Here is a 20,948-nt window from a genome sequence, read left to right on the forward strand (position 1 = left end):
CAGGAGGGGGCTCAGGTGCAGGCTCTAGAGTAGAGCCAGGGATGAGGGGTTTGGGGTGCAGGAGGGGGCTCGGGGCTGGGTCCGAGGGGTTTGGAATGTGGGAGGGGGCTCAGCGCTGGGGTGGGGGGTCTGGCAGGGTGTTACAGTACAGGAGGGAATTCAAATCTGGGGCAGGGGCTCCGGCCAGGCACTGCTGACCTCAGGCAGCTCCTGGGCAGCAGGGCTAAGGCAGACACCCTAGCTCTCAGAAGCAGCTGCCATTGGTTCCCGGCCAATGGGAGCTGCGCAGCCAGCGCTTGGGGCAGAGGCAGGGACAGCTCACGGAGCTTCCTTGATCGGCCCTGGACCTAGGGACTGCTGGGACATGCCAGCCACTTCCAGGAGCTGCAAGGAGCCTGCCTTAGCTCACTCCACCTCCGACCAGACTTTTAATGGCCCGGTCAACACCAGGGTCTCTTTTCGAGCAGGCATACTGGTCAAAAACTGGATGCCTGGCAACCCTACTACACAGCCAGGACTGCCCCCCACCTTAGCGCCAGCTCAGCCCTTGGTCTGGCATCTGCTCATAACCCCCCTCCTGCCCGAAAGCCTGAAGCAGCAGGGCTGGGGCACTCCCCTCAAGGCTAAATGCAGGTTTAACAGCCCTCCCTCCCCTCCCCCACTCTAAGTTAGGTCTCACTCTAGCTTCTCCCCTACTCACTGCAGCAGTAAGTCCACCCCTACTCTCCAGCTGGGAATCACAGGAGGGGAAGAGAGCTGGAGTGGTCACCTAGTCCAGGCCCCTGCACTCATAGTAGGGCTAAGCATTATCTAGCCCCTGCTGACTGGAACTGCAGAGAATTCCAGCTCAGGGACCTTCCAGCAGCTGCTTCAAAGGCTCCATGCAAGAGGATGCTGGGCAGTAAGCGGCCCCAGGGACAAGAACCACAGCCCATTCAAGACTAGCCTGTTCCCACCTCCCTTCCCTGCGGTTAGATAAAGAGGTGCTAAAGGCTGACCAAATATATTTTATATGGTACAGATCAATGTACCACTATTACACACTTCTGACAGCGCAATCCTATGCTATTCAAATCCCAGCCCCAACTCCACCCCCACCCCCCTGTTGCTGCACCTCCAGCCTGCCCCTAAGCACCCCTGCTGGTCTATTCCTTTCCCCCTGTCAATCCATCAATCCAGACTAGAGCTGGTTGGGTTTGGTGCCAGAACAGGTAGGCAGTTCTGTGAAGTGAATGAACATGCATTCAAAATTCAGGTAACAATGCAATTCATTTTCACTTGTGACTCCAGGAGAAGCCAGCTCCCTCTGCCTATTCACTTCTCCAGGTAAACAGGCCTCGGTGGGGAACGAAGGCAGTGCTGCTAACAGCGTGGCGTCACCCGTGGCCCCAAGTACTGACATCTGTCCAGGGACGAGAAGGCAGCCAAGGGTGGGAGCCGGGGCACAAATAAGAACCCAAAAGGCCAGTGAGATCCCTTAACAAGCCACTGACCCAATGGTAGAAGCACCAATACACCAAGCACAGGGACTTGCCTAGACAGTGGCCCTAGGGGCCTGAAACATGGCAGAGACTCAAACACCCTGGGTTTGGATTGGAGAAACAGCTTCTTCCCTCATCTAGCCTCCCCAGAGACACTCCCCCCGCACCCACTGAAGGTCTCTTCATCCATTTAAACCCCAATCTGCAGCCTTCGGGAAACCCAAGGAGAGGCTCATGGCAGGATAGGCTCCGTGTCTGCCCCGCTCCGGCTGCTGATGTATAACACTCCAGTGTCACATATGCAGTGCCTGGGCAGTGTCCACTGTGGAATGTGACCCTGGCTGGCACAAGCTGTTCTGGCAGGGCCGTGGCTCACCCCACCTCACACCTTCGCCTCTAACATGGCGTCCATCAGCCTGGCGCTGCTTGTGATGGCTGTCGTCAGGAATATAAACTTGTATCCTGAGAAATCCAAAGAGGTGAAAGGAAAATGGGTGAGACCAAAGGGCAGAGAGAAGTGGGGCTGCCAGGCAGCAGCTGAACCCCTGCTAGCGTCTAGCACTGCCACCAACCCAACAGCAGAAGCATCACTATGCCAAGTACAGGGGAGATGCTCCGAGTGCTGCTGTGAGCAGACAGGGGGAAGTGGGTGTTGACTCCACCAGGCAGGGAGGAGCTGGGGGAGCCCAGAGCAGGCATCTGGCCAGGCAAAAGGCATGTGATGGGTGCTTCCCTAACAATCACATGCTGGTTTGCATGCACCGTAAGGGAGGCCTGTAGCCCTTGGCACATGGACCCAAGGCAGGATGACTGGGGGCGGGATGGTCCAAGGCTTAACAACCCCCTCCCCCCTTTACTATGTCACAGCCTGGCAATTAGCCTCTGTGGCTGCAGCAGATCTGGTTTCAGTAGCCAAAGGCACAGGCAGGGCTAACTCATTGAGTCTGTGCCATGGGGTTATACTGTGGGTCTCCTTCCAAGAGGGAGGGGGCAGTTTCTGGCTGCCAGATCCTCCCTCCCCAGCAGTGGAGGAGACAGTAACCCAGTGCACTGGATGGTACCTTTCTCCTTCCCCAGGAATCGGAGAGCAGAGATCTCAGAAAAGGTGCAGCCTCCCAGGAAGACTACGAGGATGACACGCTGCGCCTCCCAGGCGGGATTCTCCTCCATGAGCGGCTCTGGAAGGAGCAGAGGATGAAGTGGAGCGCCCCCCCGAGCCTCCCCCCGCGATCCCAGGAGCAGGTATTACCTGTAGGAGCAAACTCATTGCCGTTCAGCAGGCGCACCACCTCCTCCAGGCCCAGCCAGCCCTTGCGCTCCAGCACCTAAGGGAGACGAGCAGGGACAGTCCGTCAAGGCAGGGGAAGCAGAAGAGCACCATAGGCCCAAAGCAGAGCAAGAGATCAGCTGCCAGCCCAGGGCACTGGGCAGGAATCAAGGGCAGACGAGCAGGTAGGTGCCTCACCTCTCCAGGAGCAGGTTAGACATTTCTAGCCCATCCAGCCCCAGCCAGGGCCGTAGTCCCAACTAGAGGCACCTGTGGCCTATGCAGCAGGGACGGGGGGGGGAGGATCTGCAGGGCAGCATAGCAGGACCCACGAGGGCACCATGGAGCAGGGGGCACTTGCACAAACCTGACTGCTCCCAAGGAAGACGGAACCCCATGGGCCAAGTGACAGGAGTTCCCTGCACCACACAGCATGGGCAGCTCTTCTCCCCTGGGGTCGGGTGCCCACAGATAGACTCACCTGTTCAATGATCTTGCAGCTCAGGGGGACGTAGGCCCCACTGAAGACATAAGCCATGTCTCGGGGCAGCTTCAGGTTATATTCACCATCAACATGGGGGATCTGCAGAGACAGGCACGTGACACCCCCCAGCAGTGAGTGAGCTATTGGTAGGCTCTGGGTTTGAAGCACCCATGGGTGCAACCTCTGGGGTGCGCAAATACATGAGCCACTGACCTGGCTGCTCTGAGCAGGACACAGTCCCCAGCCAGCTAGCGAAGATCCAGTGCCAAGCAGGCGAGCTTTGCACTGCTGTGAATGCAGCAAACTTGGGCCCTGGCAGCCAGCCAGAAGGTGCAAGTTCCACTGCCAGGGACCGCGAGGACACGCCTCTCTGCTGCTCTCAGAGCACCAGCCCCCAACCACACGGGCCCTTTGCAGACTACAGCTGCAGCCTGGAATTCTCTCCCAAGCCCATGGGAAGCCAGGCCAGCTCCTGGAGTGCAGGCGCAGTGTGTTCACACTGACCCACTCCGCTATACAGGGGCCTTTGCATTCTGCCAAGCAGCATCTTCCGGGGACACAGCCCCAAACACTGCACAGGGCATCACGCTGCCTGGATGGGGGGGGCCAGGTCCATGGCAAAGAGGAAAGGCCACAGCCTCCCTTAACCCTGGAAGGGAGAAAGGGACCCAGCAGCCATTGCTACCCGGATCCCCAAGGGCAGTGGTCCCCAATGTGGTGCCTGTGGGCACCATGGCGCCCGCTGGGGCATTTATGTGCGCCCGCCTAGTGCCCGGCAGGGGACCTGCCGGGGACAGAGAACTCAGGTTGCGGGCGCGGTGTTCTCCGTTCCCGGCAGGTGTGGGGCCTGCCTAGTGCCCGGCAGGGGAGAGAAGCCGCGGCCCCGCGCCTGCTGGGGACAGAGAACTCCAGCGCTGCGGGCAACGGTGTTCTCTGTCCTTGTGGCTTTTCTCCGGCTTCTCTCTGGATTCATATATTATGTAATATTAAATATGTTTTTTGTATTATTTAATATACAAATACAAAATAAGCCTTGAAAAAATTTTGGCGCCCACCACGCTCTTCTGAGAACATGAATGTGCTACTGGTCACAAAAAGGTTGGGGACCACTGCCCAAGGGTAACACTCTCTGGCTCCCCTGCTGCCCTGCACAGGGATGGCCACGGCCGGGGCCGGAAGAGGGCAGCCAAGGACATCTACAGCCAGTGATGTTACCCACCCCACCGAACCCCATCCTAGCAACAGAGGGGACCTACCAAGCCCAGCTTCTTGCTTATGCCTCGGAAATTGCTCTTCCTGGCCAGAGAATTAAAAGCGTCTGTGAGTTTCCCTGGAAAACAAGGCAAAGAGGCGGTTTGGAGCCAAGACCCTCAGGATCCCCGACTAGCCCACCTGGCCTCAGCAAATTCTCTGGTGTGGGGTGAGCCCACAGGGAGCGCTGCTACGGGGCAGAGGATACAGGGAGCGAGTTGTATTCCCCTGGGGCTGCCCTGCAGGGTCTCCCCACTTTCCCCCGCAACCTTCCACTCCAGAGCAGCGCCAGCTCCCTCCGTGCCCAGCCTGAGCTGGGAGAGGCTAGAGCATGACCCGGATGGAGACACTGAGCACCCCCTGCCAGCTCTGGGAGCAGGGACCATGGGGAAGTGCCCCAAGATCCTCCCACAGCTCAGAGGCAGGCAGGGCTCGGCACTCAGAACTGCCCCAGAGTGCTGTAGGCAGAATTGCCCCATACCTGCTGCTCGGTCAGTCACCAGCTTGCTGACTTTGCTCTCCATGGCAGTCAGGGTCTCCCCTGGGGCCTGCTCTGTCAGCAGCCCGATGCGCTTGAGGTTATGAAAGGTCAGCAGGTGCTCAGGCCCATAACTCTGGGGGGCAAGGGGAGATGAGGGTCAGGCCAGAACTCTGGCACCCCAGGGCGGGTGGGCACAGGACAGCGCCCCAGCCTGGGGAACGGCGCAGCCTGCCAGCCCGGCGCACAGCGCCCCGGGGCGGGTGGGCACAGGACAGCGCCCCAGCCTGGGGAACGGCGCAGGCTGCCAGCCCGGCGCACAGCGCCCCGGGGCGGGTGGGCACAGGACAGCGCCCCAGCCTGGGGAACGGCGCAGGCTGCCAGCCCGGCGCACAGCGCCCCGGGGCGGGTGGGCACAGGACAGCGCCCCAGCCTGGGGAACGGCGCAGGCTGCCAGCCCGGCGCACAGCGCCCCGGGGCGGGTGGGCATGCGGTGTCCTGGAGAGGGAGTCGGGCCCGCTGCAGCCTGAGGAGATGGCACAGCAAGGGACAGCGTGAACACAACATGCAAACAAGCACCCTGTGAGGTGCGTGGAGCTGATAGTCAGACCTGGGATGAACTGGCCCAGTACCTGCACTCTAACAGCCTCCCCGGCTCTTGGGCCCAGGGGCCAGGCCAGAGCCTTCCAGCAACGCAGGAGAGGAGAGCATGCAGGAGAAGGGTTACTGCACGCCCGCCTGTTAGCACGTTCCAGCCTTCCCCCCAACCCCCCACACACTCACGCTCCCCCCGTACCCCCATGACACGCACACTCCCCCCGGTACCTTCCGCCCCACCCCCCCGACTCACACGCTTCCCCCCCAGTACCTCCTCTACACACAGAGGCACACGCTCCCCCCGGTACCCCCTCCCACGTTCCCCTCCCAGTACTCCCCCATCCCACACACGCATGCTCCCCCCGGTACCCCTCTCCCATCCCACACGCATGCTCCCCCTCCACCCACACACTCCCCCCACTCACCTGGAGGTACTGGGTTTTCAGGGAGCGATAATCCTTAGGGATCAGCCCTGTGGGGGTTTAACACACAGGGAGAGCTGAGTGAAAAGCCCCATAACCATGTCCCCGCACTGCGGCCCCCCTTCTCCAGCAAGGAGCTCACCGTTTTCCGTGACCGACAGGAGGCACATTAAGCGCAGACTCTCGCTGGGGGAGACCTGCACAGAAATTGGGGAGGGTGAGCAAGTGGCCAGCCCCGCCCAGCCCAGCCGTCCCCGCCCAGGCGCAGCACTCACCTGCCGGTCGATGTGCTCTTCTATGTAGCTGGTGCTCTCGCGGATGTCGAACCCCTCCAAGAGAGCTAAGGGGGGAAAGGAAACAGTCACCTGCACCCTCAGAGCGAGCCCTGGGCTGCACTGCTGGGCCGGAGCCTGCAGGAGCCCTAGGCCTGGGGATTGCCAGCCTCCTGGGCTGGTGGGAGGAGGGGCTCGGGAATCAGGACCATCCCCAGCTCTATCCACTCTGCCAGCTCTGGGAGGTGCATGGTGCTGCTCAGCTCCAGAGGGCAACGCCTGGTATTCCTCACTGAGCCCCTTGGGGAAAGGGAGCACCCTGCAATGCCCTGTCCCCAGGCTGGAGCAGCACATTTAACCCTTCAGGGACCTGCCTGCCAGGTCCCACCAGCCCCAAAGCACAAGCACCTGTCTCTGACAGCGGCCATCTGGAGCACTGGTGGCCCAGGAGGGGAATGGCACCCAGCCCCAGGTGGGCACCCGGGTGTTGGAGGAGCCCAGGCTGGGCTGGCAGGTGTCTCACTCACAGTGCTCAGTCTTTAGCAGCTCCTGGAAATCCTGCTTGGTTTTCTTCTTCATGATGGACTCGCAGGCGCCAATATCTGCACACCCCAGACAGAGGAAATCAGTGCGGGGTCTCTGCACAAGAACACCGGGGCCACACTCTGTCCATGCAGCCTGGGGCTGCCAGAGGGGAGAGAGAAAGACGCCCCCACATGCCAGCAGCCTCTAGCCTGGCTGGGGCAGCCTGCGCTGCTTTCCCAGCCCGCCCGGTGTCAGGGCAATGTCCTTAGGCACCCTCCCTTTTCCCCACTGTACACCAGTACCTACGCAGGCTCAGCAGGCGGTGCTCCTGCTTTAACCCCTTCAGCTCCTGGGAGACAAAGTTCTTCATTTGCTTGATGTCCATCCCACAACGTCGCTGCAGGATGAGAGAGTGTCTGAGCACTGGGCTGAAAGGAAGGGAAGAGAGGGCCCCTCTCCACCCTCAACAAGGTGAGGGAGAGCCAGGGTGGGGAGCAGAGGGCCCGGCAGTTGATGGGGCTGCTCCGGGGAGGATGCCCCTCAGGGCCATGCCCAGGGCGACCCTGGCACACTCACGTCGTACTGCGTCTGCAGGTTCCGTGCCTTCTGACTCAGGAAGCCGAAGACGTTGGAGAAGTGTTCGTTCCGGATCTCGCTGAACACCTGTGCCAGAACAGCCCCAAAGGGGTCAGCCACCCAGCCAGGGCCTGGCATGGGATTCCCAAGAGAGTGCCCCCATGCCAGGCACGGACACGCCAGTAGCCAAGCACTCGCTTTGCAAGCTCCCTGCAGCCCAGCAGATTGACAGAGGGCGCTGTGGCTAAGGGGGGCCAAGCTGCACCCACAGCCGGAGGAGCAGGCAGAAAACCTCCAGTGACCGGGCCTCCGAAGGCCACAGGCTGTGAGCTGGGGCTCCGCGTGGTCAGGCAAATGGATCAGCCCCACAGGGCGGATGCCAGGATGCTGAGGACTGCGGTTCTACAGGGCAAAGGAGCTGGTACCAAAGCCCCATTTCTACAATCTCTGGACTGGGCTCTGCCTCCACACCATACCCCACTCAATCCAACTACCCCAGCGCTACTCTGCCCACCAGGCTGGCACTCGCCAGGTTAGCAGGGCCCTGGTGGGCAGGGCTCACCTTGTCCTGGGCATTGAGCAGCACTTTGAAGCTCCTGTCAGAGGAGGTGACGTCTGGCCCGAAATCCACGCTCCCTGCCGAGAGCAGCGGGAACAGTTACAGTGCCCAGGCCACTGCCTCATGCTCTGCGGCGCTTCCAGTGCCCCGGGACAGGCTGTTCCATTAACCACCCACCCGGCCAGCGGGATACAACCTGGGCTATCAGCCACACTCAGCAGCCCCAGAGCTGGGTGCCATCTGCGCACCGAGGGGAATCCACAATAGCTACTCCCTAGGAATGGGTCCTTGGGGCCTGCGCTGTGCCCACCCCGTAACGCTGGCTTATGCCTCCCTCAGGGGCGTCTGCGACAGCTCTGCTGGAGAGAGGGCACCAGGCAGGTGGGCCACTGGTCTGACATGTGCCATGCGTCCTGCCGCTTGGCATGGAGCATCCTGTCTGTGCCCAGAGGGGAGACAGGCAGCAAAGCTGCCAAAGGAACTGCCCCAGAGCACAACACACCTCATGTGCCAACCTCCACGCCCCCATCAAAGGGCTTGGAAGGCCATCTGCAATGGCCAACATTAGGTAGCCCCCACCCCCATCCCAGCCTCCCTGGCCGCCTCCACCACCTTGGGGAGCTGCTGAGGAAGATGGTCTGGGGCAGAGATCTGCAGGCACTTTCGTCTCCCTGCAATCACCCCCCGATGCCACAGGCAGGGCCCCCTTGCCCAGCCCCGCTGCCATCTCTTCCAGCCACCCACAACTTACCACATTTGATGCGGAACGTGTCGTCCACCAGCCCCTCATACACCACCTGGGAGCAGAGCGCCGTGACGTAATCCACATCTGCAACGAGAAGCACAGGGGCACAAGTTGGGCCTCCCCACCTGACCCCCGCCCCCACCTGCCAGTGCTGGCTGCCCCCAGCTCACTACCTCAAGCCCAAGAACAAGCCCCTCAGCAGCCCCTAGAAGGAACCCACCACCCCTCCCCACAGAAGCCCCCAGCAGCAGCCTGCGCCTGTGACCGCAGCAGCCCCTACCTCGGTCCATGAGGAAGACATGGCTGATGTCAGGCCTCCTGGCTTGGCTGTCACCCTCGCTCTCCTCCACCAGCTCTCGCCACACCTCATAGACCATCTGGGAGGGAGGGGAGGCAGCACATCAGTGCCCATACACGCCAGCCCCAGGCCAGGAGCCCCACAGGCTCCCAGAGCTGGGAGCACATCAGCAAGCCCCCAACACCAGAGAACAGGCCGGGACAGCCTGCCAGCAGCGAGCCCTGGGACCAGGAGCAGGTGGCTGGGTCCCCCACAATCACATCAGCTGACCGATTCCCCCTCACTCCTGCCTTGATAGGAGGCAGGCATCTCCCTGGCCCCCGTCTATGCAACACTCCCTGCTGGACACGTTTATAACAACCAGCAGTCCCTCGCAGGGGGAGCCCCTATTCCACGGGCCCCACCTGGAAACTCAGAGGTGGGATGTTTGTACGCGTCTCCCTGCCCCCCATATTCGTACAAGTCCCCACATCCCTGAAGGGATTCAAATGAAAAAGCTCCCACTTCCAGCAAAGAGCCCTGACCCCAGAGCAGGGGGACCCCACCAGGCCAAGCCTCCCAACCGTGCAGCTCTCGTACCTTGGCACACCTGCCAATCCCATAGGTGTTAGCGAAAGGCCCAAAGAGGGAGTTCAGCAACTGCAGAGCTCGAGCGACTGTGCTGATCCAGCGCTGATCCCCTTCCTGCAGGGCCCATGAGAGCAACAGTCGGCAAACACTGACCCCCCTAGGACGCCCCCGGCCAGGGCAGGCTGGCCCCCAGGAGGCCCCCCAGTATCTAAGCAGGGACATGGACCTTGTCCAGGGTGCAGTCCCAAGGCTCTCAGCTCTCCAAGGTGCTGACAGGGGCCATGGGAATCTGTTCAGCCCAGTGGACACCTACGCACACCTCCCAAACCAGCACAGCACTGGCAGTCTGCACAGGCCAGCCCACCAGGCTGGGGGTGGGGCACCAGGTGAGGGGCATGAGAGGTGGGTGCGTGCGCGCACACAGCTTTGAAAGCCCTGCCCCCACCCTGGCTCGCTCTCCCGATGGCTTTGCTGTGATGCTGCAGGGAACTGTGCCACTGACCAGGAAGTAATCCCGGAAGAACTCAGGCAGCTCCATGCTGAGGAGATCGTCATCCAGGGGGAGCAGGTAGAAGGCCCACTCGTCACAGGTCACATCTGAGGTGGGGACAGAAGAGAGCAGAGGCAATGTAGTCCCAGGACCCGCTGTAGCGATGGCCCGAGGGCTCTAACACACAGGCCCTGCAGACGCTGGCTTTTCAGGAGGGGCCTATTTGCTGTGGTGCTGGAGCCGTAGGACGGGTCCCGGACGGGGCCCAGCCTCTCCCCCATCGATGGTGGGGTCTGTGTACCCCTCCCCTCTGCCTCCATCGGGGGATGTTCCGGAGCACTGTAATTTGCGTTCCCGTCCCCACGCCCCAGGCCAGGACAGCACATGGAAGCCTACTCTGTAGGGGACAAGCCCCAGTGTTCTGCAGTCTGAGCTTCCCCACCAAGCTGGATCTGGCCTGAACGACATCCCCTTGCGGTCCCACAGTGCCTGTCACATCACCTTCCCCACTCACCACCATAGATTCCCTCTTCCTCCAGCACCAGCTCACAGGTGTAAAACTGCAAGAGAGGAAGAGGCTGGTTAGTGCCCAGGCATCTCCCGCACCGTGTGACCAAGAGTTCCATGGCAGTGCATCGGGCTGGCCCTCTTAGCTGCGCCTTGCCAGACATGGCAACATGTGGGTTTGGGGTCAAACTTTGGGACAGGAAGCTGGGAACTGGTTATTCTGACTCTGTGGGGAAGGGAAGGCGGGGGGGCAGGAGAGTTGGGGCAAGAGAGGACTGGATGTGTGGCAGGCATAAAGGAGGAAGGGACGGTTGCATGTAGGAGATGTAGAGGTGTGAAGGAGGAGGGGAGGAGGTCAGACACAGGCCAGGTGTGAAGGGGGGGGGGAGAAGGCTGGGTGAGCAGGAGAGCAGGGTGGGGTAGATGGGGAGGGGGTCAGACACAGGCCAGGTGTGAAGGGGTGGGGGGGAGCTGGGTGGGCAAGAGAGCAGGGGCCTGAGGTTATTGCAGTTCCTCTGGGTTCGAGGCTCTCATAGGGTTAGTAAATTAGCCCCAGTTCCCAAAACCCCCGGAAGAGGATGCTTGGGCTAGTGCCTGGCACGGAGCGGACAGCCACACTGACCTTCTGGGGGCTGAAGATAATCTTGTACTTCCGGCTCCTCCCCATCGCCTTGTCAGCATTGACAATATCTGCAGACACAAGACTCTGGTTAACTAGAGCCACTAAAAACCCTACGGTTAAACCAGTGCAAGGTCTCTCGTGTAGACAAACCTGAGGCCCTGTGATCTCACAGGGCATGTGACACACCAGCTGGACAAGACAGCAGATTTCAGGGTGTGCACTCAGCCTCTTGCCCTGAGCTCCAAGTCACCCTATCCCCGGATGCTGGCACTTGCCTCTCGGGATTGCCCAGCACCAGCTAACCAGAGCACCAACTTCACCCCCACCCAAGGATTACCCAGAGCCTGACAGTTCAGGACAGTAACAGTCCCCCTCACACAATCACCAATATTCCCGGCACCAGACACTGGAGTCTGCTAGCCAGCTCTACCCAGAAGCCACCCCATACTACAGGCCCTATATAAGTAACCACTGATATCTGCATAGCAAGCAACAGCTCCCACTCACCAGCAACGTACTTCATGTTCTTGATCCGTGGCCGGACTAAGAAGCACAACCTGGAGTGAGGCAGACAGAGATTCACCAACTGGGGGGGTGGGGTAGGGAGGAACACAGCGAAAGCAGGCCCAGTGAGGCAGGCAGCTTCCTGAGCTGAAGGTAGGAGATGGGAACACAGCCCCCAGACTAGCTGCCTGAGCTCCGCTTGTCACTTCACCAAACCCCCAAGTACAACCCTGCTCCCAAGTCCCACAGCAGCTTCTCCTGCCTCTCAGCACCAGGCCCACACCCTTCAGCTCACTCGGAGTCATGGCCCAGGCTGAAATGGCCCAGAGAAGAGGCTCCTGGGAGAGGGCATGAGCCTGACACAGCACTGCGGAGAGGCAGCCCCTGGGCGGAGGGCAGTGCGTCTGCTCAAGCCTGTGAAGGTGCAGAGTACAGCTGCAGCTAGGCAGGCTCCAGGAATGACCCACGCAGAGCCATGGGGGTCAGGTAAGAGACTCACTGGTCACTAGTGCTAACGATGGGTTTGTTCTCCACTTTGTACAGCTTGTCCACTTCATGTTGCTAGAGACAGAAATAGGAGGAGAGGAAAGTGTTAACTTACAAACCCCACACAGGCTGTAGTAGCTAACACGGCTACCCCTCTGATACTGTAGTAGCTTTTGTAGCTGATTCCAGAGGCCCCCTTCACAGGCCTCCGGCTGCTGCACAAAGCCAGATCCCCCTTCTGTGCGTCTGCGCCCCACAGCTGCCTGCTCAACAGGGCACCCACCTGGTGGTGCAGGGTGTGAAGCCATCACCACACATGGCACTGTGGAACAAGAGGTTTCCACTATGGGCTAATACAGGAAACTCCCTACACACAGCTCTGCCAACGTCTCTCAGGCGTGACCCGCAGCCTCCAGAACTGCTGCTGATCTAGTCCTGGGGCTCCCTATGCAGAGAAATACAGTTCTGCGAACCGGGACAGCCACGGGGACAAATGTGGATGAGGTTGAACTCACTGCATTTGCAAAACCACTTGAACAGTTGCCTATGGCCCGCAATCAGCCACGCTGCCCAGGGCCCTAAAGCAACGCCTTGGTTTAGTACTGCCCTGGCCAGGGTGCAGCTGCGGGTACCTTGAGAATGGAGACATTGGCGATTCGGTCCAGGGGGCTCATCAGATCTGCCTCAATGAACAGGTCCTTCTTCCCGGGGAGCTGGGGGAGGAACAAACGGAGCAGCATAGGTGCCAGGGGTACAGCTCGCTGCCGGGAAAAGCCCAGCCCCAGCCACTAGCCGAGCCTTGGAGCAGGCTGTCCCAGAGGCATCTCTTCCCTGCCTGCTGGCTCCGCGCTCCCCGCCGCACCACACAAGTGCAGCTACCCGGGCAGGAGCGCAGCGCCCAGGAACCTGCCGCTAGCAGAGGTTGCTGCAGTAACACTGGCTACTGGGCGCATCCAGCCGCCTTCCCACAGCGCCTGTTCCAGGGCCGGGACCTGAGAGACCATTCATGGGCCGGGGGCTCCTCCGCCCGCCGGGACCGCGCATCTGGGCAGGAAGCGGCGCCTCCTCCAGGACCGATCACGACATGCCGAGCCCCGCCCCGTGGTGACAGGCGCGGAGCAGGCCCAGACCGGCCCGGCGCGGCGGTGACGGGCGCGGGGCAGGCCCGGCGCGGCGGTGACGGGCGCGGGGAAAGCTCGGGGCAGGCCCGGCGCGGCGGAAGCTCGGGGCAGGCCCGGCGCGGCGGTGACGGGCGCGGGGAAAGCTCGGGGCAGGCCCGGCGCGGGGAAAGCTCGGGGCAGGCCCGGCGCGGGGAAAGCTCGGGGCAGGCCCGGCGCGGCGGTGACGGGCGCGGGGAAAGCTCGGGGCAGGCCCGGCGCGGGGAAAGCTCGGGGCAGGCCCGGCGCGGCGGTGACGGGCGCGGGGCAAGCTCGGGGCAGGCCCGGCGCGGCGGTGACGGGCGCGGGGCAGGCCCGGCGCTCACCTGCTCCAGCAGGTAGATGAGCTGGTCTCGCGCCAGCCGCTTGAGCACGGTGAAGTCCGGCCCGTCGGGCGCGTCGCGGCGGCCGGCGAAGGCCATGCTGGGCCCGGCCCCTGCGGCGAAAGGGACCGGGCCGGCCGCCGCCGCCACCCCCGGGGTCGCGCTGCGGGGGGCACCAGCCAGGAACGGGCTCAGCACCGCGTCTTGCTCCTGGAGACGTGCGCCCGCTTCCGGCGGAAGTGCCGGGAGCCACAGAGACCAGGACCGCCCCCCGCTACGGTGGTGGAGAGGCCGGGACCTGTGTGCGCCAGGCCTGGGGGGCGGGGCGGGGCGATGGGCTCCCGGGGGAGGGGCGGAGGGCGCGGTTCTCTGGGGGGGAGGGGAGGGGCTCTCCAGGGAGGAGGAGCCCAGAAGGTGCGGTGAGGGGCTCTCCGGGGTGAGGGGCTCTCCGGGGGGAGGGAGGGGAGGGGATCTCCAGGGAGGAGGGGCCCAGAAGGTGCGGTGAGGGGCTGGGGGGGGGGAGGGGCAGAGGGCATGGGGAGGGGCGGAGGGTGCAGGGAGGGGAGGGGCTCTCCAGGGAGGAGGGGCCCAGAAGGCACGGGGAGGGGCTGTGCACACCCACACCCAGGGCCCCCAGCCCTCCACCCCACACTGCCGCCAAGTCAAGCCTGCCCCAGTCCAGCTCCTCCGCCCATGGGCTTAGCAGCGCTGGTTCCCCCCAGCCCCATCAGAGCTCCTAGGCTCTGCCCAGACCTCAGGGGCGAGGGACACAGACACCAGGCTCATGGCACCCAGGGCTTTTATTTAGAGACAGTCACTCGGTTCGGTCCCCGAGCTGGGCAGGCTGCACTCAGAGCCTAGACCCTGACCCCCAGTTAGGGTGTGACCTCCCCAGAGCCTTAGGGCCCCCACCCCACCTGGGCTAGGGACAGGAAACACCAGCTGAGAGGAAGGGTCTGTCTACCTACCCCCACTTCTCCTCCCCAGCTGAGCCCCAGGGAGAGGGTTATGAGAGTCTTTGGGAGGAGCATATGCCCTGCTCCCTCTGGAGGGGGAAGTTCAGAGCCGGAGGCCAGAGGAGAAGGAGAGAAGCAGGGGAAATGAGAGCTCCCACCCCCCAGGAGAGTGTGGGTATTCTGTAGCAGGTGATCACTTGGGCTTTAATCCCCTGTCCAATTCTGTGCTGCCCTTTATCTGGCCCCCATCTCTGCACCCTCCCTTGCCCAGGGGGCAGGAGTGCCTGAATAGGTGGGCTCGTAAGCAGAGTGCATGCAGCTATCACTGGCTGGCTGCTCTGATCCCGGCGGGGCTGAGGGCGCTGGCCTGTGGAAGGCACAGCTCTGGGAGTCAGTAGTTAACATCAGTGCTTGACTTAGCAGCATTTGCTGGCAAGTGTCACAGGGCGGGCACCCCGCACAGTCACTCCGGCAGCCCTCGCTCCCTGAACAGCTGCTGCAACTTCTCCTCCAGCGCAGGGCTTGTCTCACGCAGACCCTTCACCACCTGGGAGGCCCACAGGAAGTACTCCTGGACCCGCTGCTCAGACCAGCCTAGGGCAGAGAGCACCATGTGTGTCAGAGACAGACCAACACAAGTAGGGCAGCACACACACACTGACAGGCTGTGACCCAAGAGGCACATGCCAACTCACAGTGTAGGCTGCAAGAGCCAGGGCCCACGGGGGGCGGTACCAGGCAAAGGAAAGAGTCCCGTTTACTTTGATGGAGTAATGAGTTACAATGAGGGGCAAAGTGCCTGTCCTCTGCTCAGCTTCCGTACGCACAACCTCCTGAGGCACATGGTGGTCGGCCAAAGGCAGGGTACCTGACAGAGCGCTCCGCTCTCGGGGTAAGCTTGGGCTCAACACAGAGACGCTGGAACTGTCCGTGGACACGTGCAGACACCAGGCCAGGTGCCAGGACTTTCAGCTCCCGATAATGCCCTGCCTCTCCTACTGCAGCTGGAGGAGGCTCCCTGGCACAAACCGTCCCCCCGAGCACCCTCCCCCATCGGCTCGGCCACCCCGGCACATCCCCTCCCATCGGCTCGCCCCTCCACCCCCGGCACATTGCCTCTTTCCAGAGCTCCCAACACTGAGGCAGACACCAGATGCATGAGTGGACGTGACACTATGCAGCAGAGGGTAGCTCCAGCACTTCCCATGCCCACGGCTAGCCCATCAGCAGCAGGGCGCCCCGGCATGCTAACCTGCCGGCGTGCAGCGGTTCAGGTCCCGCAGGTTGTACAGCTTGTCTGCCAGCTTGACCAGCTTGGCTCCCCGGCTGCTGTGGGGCGCACGCTCTATCTGCAGGCGCTTCCGCTCCATCTTGGGCAACATCTTGTCGTCTGTCACCTCCTCCACGATCTGCCTCACCTCCTCCCCAAACTGCTCCTCGATCTCCGAGAAGGTGGTGTCCGTGTCCTCCACTGTGTCGTGGAGCAGAGCAGCCTGCGGGAGAGGGGACAGGCTGAGCGGCATTCGGGGGTCCATGAAAACGAGGGACAGGCTGGCTCTCTAAGCCGGAGCCCAGCAGGGTCCCCGGGGAGAGGGGGCTTGTTACAGCCCCTCCTCCTGCCTCGAGCGCGGGATTTACCTGCAGCACCACAATGTCCGTTACTCCAGCCTCCTGAGACAGGATCCTGGCCACACCTAGACACGGGGTGGGGGGTGTCACGCAGGCAGACAGGCCCCAGACAGGCCATCAGAGGGGGGGACCCGGCGCTCCCCGCTGGCAGAGCCCAGCGAGGACTACGGCCCAGCCAGGAGTGGCTGGAATGGGCCCAGCTCCCGCGCACCCCCCGTGGATAGCACTGCTCTGGGGTAGGACACGCAGGGCCCCAGGCATCTCCCTAGTGTGGCTGCTCTGCAAGGGGGGAGCCCTTGCTGCCATTTGCCCAGCCGGGATACGAGCCCCCCCGGTACACACCGCCCCCCCATCAGCTTGCCCCCCCCCAGCACATCCCCTCCCATCGGCCATCCCCCCCCGGTACCCCCCAATCGGCTCGCCCCCTGGCATCCCCCCAATCGGCTCGCCCCACCTGGCACACACCGACCCCCTGATTACCCCCCCCATCGGCTCGCCCCCCCAGCACATCCCCTCCCATTGGCTCGCCCCCTCCCGAACGGCCCCCGAATCGGCTCACACCCCCCCCGAGAACCCCACCATCAGCTCCCCCCCCGGCACATTCCCTCCCATCGGCCACCCCCCCCGGCACACACACCCCGATCGGCTAGCCCCCCTGGCACCTCCCCCAATCGGCTCGCCCCCCCCCGCACATCCACTCCCATCAGCCAGCCCCCCTGGCACACACCGCCCCTCTGATTACCCCCCACCGGCTCGGCCCCCACCGGCACAACCCCCCCATCGGCTCGGGCCCCCCGGCACATCCCCCCCCATCGGCTCGGCCCCGCCCCCCGAGAACCCCCCCCCCATCGGCTCGGCCCCCCCCGGCTCGCCCCCCCACCGATGGGGTGGTTGATGTACGGGGTCCCCTCGGGGTCCTTCCGCCGCTGCCGCTTGTGCTTCCGGGCTGCGAAGTCGGCGGCCTCCAGCAGCCGGGCGGCCTCGGAGCCCATGGCCGGGCCGCAGAGCATGTCGGGAACGGCCTGCAGCTAGCCCCGCCCCCGCCGCCGCGTCCCGGGCCGAGCAGGCCCAGCCGCTGCAGCCCCTGGGGGCTCGTTCCGGCAGGAGCCCGGGACCCTGCCCCTGTGTGCACCCCCCTTCCCAGGCCCACCCCCGCCGGAACAAGCCTCGCCCGTGCCCGGAGCCGGGCTGCCAGGCGCTGCCCAGAGCCTGGACACTTGCTCCGAAGGCTGCAGGGAGGTAGCATCTGAAACCACCTGTCCCGCAGCCAGCGCCCAGGGCAGCTCCGCACCGGGGGGTAACACGCCCGCGGCACAGCAGCACTGCTGCTCCTCAGGGTGCCCTTGGCGGGGGGCAGGAGGGTGCCGCAGGCCTCCGCAGCAAAGGGACAGACGCAGCACACACACAGCTGTGACCAAGTCCAGGACAGGGGCACGCGAGGCAGCAGGGACTTTGTAATATTTTATTTTTCCCTGGGTGGAAGGGACAGCAACATGGGCCAACCCCACGCCCTGGGCAGGCCGACAGTAACAGAGGCCAACCCACACCCTACCCGCTCTTTTCACCACCAGGCTGGGGAAAGGGCTGCAGGTTGTTCCCCTCCCCATGGGCTAGTCTAGCTGGGATCCGATACAAGAAATTCCCATTGCTGTCAAAATATTCCTGTCCTCTCTGCACCACTTTGGTGCTGGTGTCCCAGCCTTCTGCGGCCAGCTCCTCCAGCTCTTCCTCACTCAGGACCTCGCCATCCCACTCTTCAGTGTCTCCTCCTGCCAAAGAGCTTCTCATGAGGGCGGCTTCCATCCCAGCCACAGGCTTAGTTCCATCCTCCTGAAGAGGCTCCGGTTGGGCGTTCCTTCTGTTTTGCCTCTCCCCAGCTCTCCAAAGTTGCCGATTTCTCTGGGGCTTTGAGCTGCTGGACTGGCCCCCAGGCACGATAAAGGCTCCAGACTGGGGCATGTCCTTGGGCCTGGCAGGCAGCAGCTGCTGAGCTGCTTCTCCTGCAGAGATGGCCACCAGCTCAGCTCTCTGGTCTGGGCCAGCCTGCTGCTCCCGGCTCCCCTGTTTACCCAACACCTTTGCATCCTGCTTCATCCTTCGCTCCAGTGGGGGAGAGAACTTGCTCCTCAGCACCCTCTGGATGACATCCGTGCTGACACAGAAACCTTGGGCCAGACGGGCCACGGGCCATTCCTCGGGGAAGGCCTGCCTTAGATACCTGCCAGGAGAGGACACAATGGAGACAGTCACTGCCAGCCCAGAGCCTGGCAAGCACAGCGATGCCTCAGTCCCAGCCACACCAGGCTCAGGGGGACACCTGCTGCTCCGGCAGCCCGCACCGGGGTCAGTGGCCAGGACCTGCCCTGCCCACGCTCCAGGGCTGGGCTGCCAGCCGCACCCCCTCCCGCCCTGCTCACCGGATCTGCTCCATGGCCTGCCAGCTCAGGCTGCGCTGGGGGGGCCCCGCAGGCTCCAGCTCCTTCCGCAGCCTCCGCAGCCTCACCGCCTTCCTCTGCTGCTGCAGAGCCCTGGGGAGGGAGGGAAAAGGAGGTGAGGAGCTGAGTGCACTCTGCCCCCCCATCCTGCCCTAGCCCCAGCCCTGTCCTGCCCCAGCCCGGCCACTCTGCCCCCCCATCCTGCCCTGGCCCCAGCCCCAGCCCTGTCCTGCCCCAGCCCGGCCACTCTGCCCCCCCATCCTGCCCTGGCCCCAGCCCCGTCCTGCCCCAGCCCCACCCCCAGCCTGGCCACTCTGCCCCCCATCCTGCCCCAGCCCCTGCCCCCAGCCTGGCCACTGTCCCCGCCCCCATCCTGCCAAGGAACCTCCCCCTGCCCAGCCACTCTGCCCCCCCACATCCTGCCCCAGCCCCACCCCTAGCCTGGCCACTCTTCCCCCCCATCCTGCCGGGGCCGCATCCTGCCCGGTACCCCCCCCCCCAGCCCGGCCACTCTTCCCCCCCCATCCTGCCCCAGCCCCTGCCCCCAGCCTGGCCACTCTCCCCGCCCCCCATCCTGCCAAGGAACCTCCCCCTGCCCAGCCACTCTGCCCCAGCCCCACCCCTAGCCTAGCCACTCTTCCCCCCCCCCATCCTGCCGGGGCCGCATCCTGCCCGGTACCCCACCCCCAGCCCGGCCACTCTTCCCCCCCCCATCCTGCCCCAGCCCCACCCCTAGCATGGCCACTCTCCCCCCCCCCCTCCTGGCGGGGTCCCACCCTGCCGGTACCCCCCCCCCCAGCCCGGCCACTCTTCCCCCCCCATCCTGCCCCAGCCTGGCCACTCTCCCCGCCCCCCATCCTGCCAAGGAACCTCCCCCTGCCCAGCCACTCTGCCCCCCCACATCCTGCCCCAGCCCCAGCCCCACCCCTAGCCTGGCCACTCGTCCCCCCCCCCCTCCGGCCGGGGTCCCACCCTGCCCGGCCCCCCAGCCCGGCCACTCTTCCCCCCCCCATCCTGCCGGGGCCGCATCCTGCCCGGTACCCCCCCCCAGCCCGGCCACTCTTCCCCCCCATCCTGCCCCAGCCTGGCCACTCTCTCCGCCCCCCATCCTGCCAAGGAACCTCCCCCTGCCCAGCCACTCTTCCCCCCCCATCCTGCCCCAGCCCCTACCCCCAGCCTGGCCACTCTCCCCGCCCCCCATCCTGCCAAGGAACCTCCCCCTGCCCAGCCACTCTGCCCCCCCCATCCTGCCCGGCCCCCCACCCCCAGCCCGGCCACTCGGCCCCCGTCACCTCTCCACCTCCTGCGGCGCCGCCCACGCCACCCCCCGGGCCAGCAGGCGGCTCAGCCCAGCAGCCCGCGGCAGCAGCGGCCCCGCCATGGCCGGCGCAGACACCGCGCGAGACTGGGGGCGGGGCGGGGTCTGTGGAGCCAGGGCCGCCCCTGAGGCTGAGAACGAGGGACCCGGGGGGGGGGCAGGGCGCTGCAGGGGAGATCTGGGGGTGCTATGGGAGACCGGGGGGTGCTGGGGGAGATATGGCAGGGGAGATGTGGGTACGGTGACCAGATGTCCCGATTTTATAGGGACAGTCCCCATTTTGGGGTCTTTTTCTTATATAGGCTCCCGTTACCCCCCACTCCCTGTCCTGATTTTTCACATTTGCTGTCTGGTCACCCTGGATCTGGGGGAGATGGGGCAGGGCGCTGCAGGGGAGATCTGGGGGTGCTAAGGCAGAGCCCTGCAGCGGAGATGTGGGGGTGCTATGGGAGATCTGGGGTTGCTGGGGCAGAGCACTGCAGGGGAGATCTGGGGGAGGTGGGGCAGGGCATTGCAGGAGAGATCTGCGGGCATGGGGCAGGACGTTGCAGGGAAGATCTGGGGGAGGTGGGGCATGGTGCTCAGGGGAGATGTGAGAGTGCTGAGGGAGGTGGGGCAGGACGTTGCAGGGGAGATCTGGGGGTGCTGGGGCAGAGCGCTGCAGGGGAGATGTGGGGGTGCTGGGGGAGGTGGGGCAGGGCACTGCAGGGGAGATGTGGGGGTGCTGGGGGAGGTGGGGCAGGGCATTGCAGGGGAGATCTGGGGGTACTGGGGAGGGTGCCGGGGCAGGGCGTTGCAGGGGAGATCTGGGGGTGCTGAGGCAGAGCCCTGCAGCAGAGATGTGGGGGTGCTATGGGAGATCTGGGGTTGCTGGGGCAGAGCACTGCAGGGGAGATCTGGGGGTGCTGGGGGAGGTGGGGCAGGGCACTGCAGGGGAGATCTGGGGGTGCTGGGGCAGGGCGTTGCAGGGGAGATCTGGGGGTGCTGAGGCAGGGC

The 20,948-nt window shown here is 63.9% G+C and overlaps 3 protein-coding genes across 3 annotated transcripts; all 3 read right to left on the reverse strand.

Moving 5' to 3' along the window:
* Positions 1-1,250: 1,250 nt before the first annotated feature.
* On the reverse strand, positions 1,251-13,874 carry VPS33B (VPS33B late endosome and lysosome associated). Its single transcript, XM_044980567.1, has 23 exons — positions 13,618-13,874; positions 12,767-12,847; positions 12,148-12,209; positions 11,652-11,701; positions 11,145-11,212; positions 10,530-10,575; positions 10,028-10,122; positions 9,535-9,639; positions 8,938-9,034; positions 8,664-8,741; positions 7,916-7,989; positions 7,354-7,440; positions 7,084-7,174; positions 6,780-6,854; positions 6,256-6,320; positions 6,123-6,177; positions 5,984-6,030; positions 4,965-5,097; positions 4,489-4,562; positions 3,230-3,331; positions 2,731-2,806; positions 2,543-2,659; positions 1,251-1,943 (listed from the first exon to the last, which is right to left on the reverse strand). Exons 1-23 carry the CDS (start codon positions 13,711-13,713, stop codon positions 1,864-1,866), a joined length of 1,854 nt encoding a protein of 617 aa, XP_044836502.1. The 5' UTR covers positions 13,714-13,874; the 3' UTR covers positions 1,251-1,863.
* A 522-nt stretch (positions 13,875-14,396) lies between these two features.
* HDDC3 (HD domain containing 3) lies at positions 14,397-17,230 on the reverse strand. Its single transcript, XM_044978826.1, has 4 exons — positions 17,080-17,230; positions 16,209-16,264; positions 15,823-16,063; positions 14,397-15,164 (listed from the first exon to the last, which is right to left on the reverse strand). The coding sequence occupies exons 1-4, from the start codon at positions 17,207-17,209 to the stop codon at positions 15,034-15,036; spliced, it is 558 nt and encodes a 185-aa protein (XP_044834761.1). The 5' UTR covers positions 17,210-17,230; the 3' UTR covers positions 14,397-15,033.
* Positions 17,231-17,647: 417 nt separating this feature from the next.
* NGRN (neugrin, neurite outgrowth associated) lies at positions 17,648-20,060 on the reverse strand. Its single transcript, XM_044979643.1, has 3 exons — positions 19,927-20,060; positions 18,617-18,727; positions 17,648-18,417 (listed from the first exon to the last, which is right to left on the reverse strand). The coding sequence occupies exons 1-3, from the start codon at positions 20,013-20,015 to the stop codon at positions 17,748-17,750; spliced, it is 870 nt and encodes a 289-aa protein (XP_044835578.1). The 5' UTR covers positions 20,016-20,060; the 3' UTR covers positions 17,648-17,747.
* Positions 20,061-20,948: the final 888 nt, after the last annotated feature.

The sequence above is a fragment of the Mauremys mutica genome, chromosome 11, assembly GCF_020497125.1.
Source record: "Mauremys mutica isolate MM-2020 ecotype Southern chromosome 11, ASM2049712v1, whole genome shotgun sequence".
In the NCBI taxonomy this organism is placed as follows: domain Eukaryota; kingdom Metazoa; phylum Chordata; order Testudines; family Geoemydidae; genus Mauremys; species Mauremys mutica.